At 30.3% G+C, this 5,580-nt stretch overlaps 1 protein-coding gene across 1 annotated transcript in view; it reads left to right on the forward strand.

The window, feature by feature from the left end:
- The window catches only part of LOC118732446 (putative protein kinase C delta type homolog), a 46,702-nt gene that overhangs the window by 23,708 nt on the left and 17,414 nt on the right, over nt 1-5,580 (forward strand). The window contains exon 6 of the mRNA XM_036461584.1: nt 5,384-5,485. Coding sequence (XP_036317477.1) covers nt 5,384-5,485 — 102 coding nt within the window. The remainder of the gene's footprint in view (nt 1-5,383; nt 5,486-5,580) is intronic.

The raw sequence follows: 5,580 nt of genomic DNA on the forward strand, positions 1-5,580 counted from the left end.
ACCCATTACACTGGCCAACAAAATTTGGCGGCAGAGTCAATAAGAGCTGATTCCTTTAGATTTTTGTACGCAACGTCAGTATATGCCCTTAGAATTTTCAGATTGGCTCTAGTTTTTGAGATATTTTTTGACTTAAAGATGTCACAAAAAGAATTATTGACATACTTTAAACTGTTGTAATATAAACACAGTATATGATGGCATATTTTTAATGAGATGTAAAGAAAGCTTAAACCCTGTTCTTTTATCCCGACAGATAAAAATTCTTCATGGTTGTATTTGTTTTTGAAAAGTTTCAAGTCAAACTCTTGTCGTTTCGTGACTTGGCACAAAAATTAGAGGAAATAAAGTTCGTATGTCATGAGAACTGCGCCCTTCGTGCATATAGGCAGGAACAGGGGATTAATAATCAAATATGGCTAGTTTGTGACAAAAAAAAAAGGTAAAATTTAAAAATTGTGATAAGCGCGGGGCTATTATTTCGTTAAGTCCTTAAAATGACTACTTCACAAAGGTATCTTTCAAATTTCAAATCCCTTTACATAAACCAAACAAAAAATTCCCTATACTTGCAAAAAATGTGCTTATAGCTGAATTTTTCTATCCTTTTTAATGACGGTGGCTAATTATATGCATACACACTTGCACATATATGTATATATGTATGTACATATGCACGTGTGAAAATATCGATAAATAAATTAATTTGTGCTTCAGTGCTCGAAAAGAATTGAAAATCTGAGATGTGGGAGTACATACCTATGTATATTAGGCTGAAGTCAGAGCGTCATTGAGACCGAAAATAGGTATCTGTTAGCGGCGAGTGAAGCCATTTAATATGAAGATAATTTCTTTATTGCATTTAATTTATGATTATTGGTAATTTATAAACTCAATACTAAGGAACAAGGAAACTTGTTGACATGTCGATCGTTTGTAACCACTTAGAGAATTCCAGATAGATTTCGGCGTATATACGGATATACATACATATGTATATACATATGTAAGTAATTATTAATATCGCTCATTTGCTATAATACACAGTTTACCAAAAGACTGAAACAGTGGCCAAAATTGTTGCTTGACTATCTAAATGCGAAATAATCGGAAAAAAATAATTTTGTGGTAGAGCTGATTATCCTAGGTATACAAATCTGTGGTCTGTCGGTGTCCAAAAATTATAAAATATTCGAGAAGACACGTATTTTTTATTTTTTTTTGATATTTTAACGGCTTTAAACGTATTAACAGTTCAAGGAAGTTGTTGAATAATTTTAAGTGGTGTCTTTTATGTAAAAAAAACACAAAATTCATTGAATTTGGCTAAAATTGATAATGGGATTTTAAGAATTCTTTCAAAATTTAAACTTTTATTAGCCTGCAAATTGCCACCCTCGCAATATCCGGGCCTACCAGGAAGAGGTTACAGGAATAAAACACCCTCCTTTTTTCTTTATTTTTATATGTATGTATGTGTATTTTTTTAATTTTTACTATTTATTTTTTTAAATATTTTAACTAAGGTAAGAAACTCAACCAGTTAAAAAAAAACCAAAACACTTTCATTATTTCCAGTGTAATATTAGTCATCGGCAATTGGATTTTTGTTTTGTATTTTATATTTTTTTTTGTAAATAATTTAACTAAGGGAAGAAACCCAACCAGTTGAAAAAAAAACCTTCATTATTTGCAGAGTAATGTTGTTGTTGTTGTAGCAGCATACAAATTCCCCAAAGACTTTTTGGGGAGTGTTGCTGGAGTGGCAGTCCTTGGCCAGATATAAATCTGGGTCGTTCCGGTTACGTAGACCCGACTGTCGTGGGAACGATTTGCAGAGTAATATTAGTCATCGGCTATTAGACAATTTTTTTTTTAATTTGTATTATATATTTTTTTATAAATAATTTAATCAACAAAAATTTAAAAAAAAGTGTATTAATTCCAGGGCAATTTTAGTCATTGGCAATTAGATTATTTTTGTCAAAAGAGGCAAAGCTAATTTATATCTTCGTTTTAAAGCTCTAGGCAGTCCAACAATTTCAAAGTTTTATCAATTCCTGCACAATCTTCATCAAATTAAAGGTAATTTTGTTGGCAAGTAATGGTGCACTAAATTTAAATGTTTGTAAATCAAACAAAGCAAAAATATGCAAAAAACAACATGCATTTATTTTAAATTATACGAAAATATGCGCAGTAAATAAATAAAAACAAGCATTTCTTGCAAAATAAGGAAAACCATGCATTTACTGCAAACTATGCAAAAATACGCACTTACGATTGAATAACATTTTAAAGGAAATCTCATCATTCGTGCATTTGCATGAAATTCCTACTTATTTGCATGAAATATGACCAGAACGGAAGGTTACTCATACGCCGTGTGTCATACATGTTCAAAGACGCGCCCGCAAATTTCTTAAAAATTTAACAATCAATTACAATAAAATTATAGTTTAAAAAACTAAAACCTCGCTATTATAATTTCCATTCATAATGTTATCAGGTATGTAACTTGAGAATAGAAATCGCTGCATCTTTTAGGCGCATCAATATTACATAGTTACATCCCGAGCTAATAAAAGGGAGGTAATAAAAAGCGCAAGGTATTCGCCGATATCTTTGGCTACAGAATTTATAATATATTTCGTTCGTTTATTATAATTGCCAACATATTTTGTTACAGTACTTTTTCTAAGACTCATTGATAATTTCAACAAATTCAAGAGCTAGATATGTACGAAGGTTAGAATTTATTAATAAATTGATAAATTGATAAAAATTTTAAATAAGTCTTACAAACGCTTTTTCAGATTTTATGGATTTATTATGAACATAACAAAATGTTTCAAATGTCATAATAATTTGATTTTTCGTAATTCAAACTATCTCAATTAAATAACTTTATTAATTCAAACTTTTAAATAATATTAGTTTCTACAGGCGGTAATTCCAAGCTTCATTTCGCTAAAATTTTATTCAGTGGTTTTTGTGGTCAAAATGTAAAAATATTTTTTCGTCAGAATCACAATGGATCGATCTCTGTGGTCATATCCTTGCTTTTCGGCATAATTAATATACAATTTAAGGAGGAAAAGCTTTGATTTAACTTTAGGTTCATCCATAACTGCGTTTGTAACATAAAGTATTTGATGCTTTATTTTCGATTTTTATGAAGTTTAGCTATGTGTGAATATGTAAAATTTGCCAGGAAAGTAAGTTTTTTAATTAAACCTATTATATAACTTCAATCAAAATTTTTTGGGGGCATTTTTAAAGAAATAGCGATTTGGACATATTTCTATTTACATACTTGGGAAAAAATTATTCAAGTTCCCGCATACTAAAATTAAGAATGGGTCAAATTTCTCCCAAACGATGAGGTTAAATTTATTAAATCAGGGTTTGCTCCATCTGAGGAACTACTTATTATAGGTGCATTCTTTTGCGACCGAGCTATAAAATAACACTCAGTAAAGTAACGAAATACTTGCAAAGCAACAACACAAATTCGGCTATTCATCCGAGTTCAGAGAGGCCGGTTAAAAAATAAACCCCTTTAAATAATCACATGTTTCATGCCAGATACCAACATGGTTGCTGAATCAGCTAAAAGGAAATTTTACCCGAGTTGAATGTTCTTTTGCTGCTTGTTTGAAATAACACGAAGCTTGTACTTCAAAAATCGTTTAATACTTGTATATGTATACACTACACATCATTCATACGGAACCAGGGACCGAACATAACAGTTATTGATGAAAACTGTCATGGAAAAATTCACTATGAAGGAAATGTTCTACAACTAAGTGATACATGCCAATCGATTTCTCTTTTCACCGAGACACAGATTTGAAAATAAATTTTTATTTGCAATTTTTATGCAAAATTACGATAAATAACAATTATTTTTTATTTTTATATTAATTTTCTTCGATAACAGTTATTGTATTAAATTATTCAATAAAAATTAGTCAGTGACTTTTACTTTAAAAGTCATCAATATAAATCAGTCACCGACTTTTATTTTTTAAATCATTCATATAAAAGTCATTAATATATTTTGCTGTTAAGAAGGTGTCGGGGAAACAAAAGTTTACTACGACTGATTTTAAAAATCAAAAACCAATCAACTGTTATTTGCAATTATTTAGATAAAAATCATAAATAATTGTTATTTTGGTTTTTATAAAATAAAATTCAAAAATAACGGTTATTTAAGAAGTATTTAAATAAAAGACGAAAAATAATTGTTAAATAGCATTTTTTTTAATAAAAGTGGTAACTATTACGGTCCCTGTACGAAACTATAAATTTCACAGTTATTATTTCTGTGCAGATTTATTAAAATAAATAAGAATTAGTTCATACGGTATTATATTTCTCAGAAATCGGCCAAAAAAAATATTTCTGTTTTTAATTTAAAAATAAGGAGTCTAAAACCAAAGGCGTCAAATGAAAGTATAAACTCGCAAAACAAACAAATAACTCCGCTTTATAACTAAATTTAGTAATTGGTATTTCCAGCTTTGCTTTAAAATACTACTCGAAGACTTTGCGCCAAACATCGCAGCAAGTTTCTAACAGTTCCGATGGAATCTCTAAGAAAAATGACTCCAAGTTTGCGCAGCTGCCTTTTGGTATTTTGTAGCTCAAAACAAATTTACCACAAAAGCTTAAACTGATTTGAGCTGAAAAGGGATGCAAGACTTAGTACGGAGGAGGTCCAAACCCAAAATTTCGATACGCGTAGAGCTCCTTATGAAAAGAAAAGTTGCATAGAGCCCTGAAATTTCATCAAGGGAATTGAAAAACTAATATTTTTTGCCCGATTTCTGGAAAAAATAAACCTTTATGTCTTTACATAAGTACATAAGTACATAAGTACATAAGTATGATAAATCTGCACAGAAAAAACTACTGTGAAATGTATACTTTCATTTGATGCCTAGTGTACATACTCAAACTTTGAAATCCGCGACAAATCATGATATCTCCAGTACATTCTGGGTGCAGGTGTTTAGGTTTGTTGCTCCTCCTATAGACACTGTGTATACGATATTTTACCTTTCACTTTAAGGATGATCCCCTAAACTTTATTAAAAATCCAAATGTCTAAACTCTTTCGTGTGCCAAAGTTTCGCCAATCCCATTTCATTATCGTTCATACACATACATACATATACAACCATTTCACATACATACATACATATGTACATATAAAACATCATATCAAGTAAGATATAATTACAAATTTTATTTTTTTATTTTTTTTAAACATCAACAACATCGATCGATGTTCCCACGTACATACATACATACATATACATAATATATATATGCATTTAATCTAAAACCAAACATCGATGAACGGCTGCAGAGTGCGACGTAAACTGCCATAAGAAATGCGAGCATTTAATGGCCAATTTATGCGGCGTCAACCAAAAGCTGATCGTCGAAGCTTTAGCTTGCGTCAAGCGAGGTAATCGCATGCATATGATCACTTAGTATCCAATAAATGCCAAAAAGGACTTATGTATATCGAAAAGTACGCCACGGTTTAAATCAAATATATAT

The sequence above is a fragment of the Rhagoletis pomonella genome, unplaced genomic scaffold (assembly GCF_013731165.1).
Source record: "Rhagoletis pomonella isolate Grant_MI unplaced genomic scaffold, Rhpom_1.0 Rhpom_scaffold_00002, whole genome shotgun sequence".
Classification (NCBI taxonomy): domain Eukaryota; kingdom Metazoa; phylum Arthropoda; class Insecta; order Diptera; family Tephritidae; genus Rhagoletis; species Rhagoletis pomonella.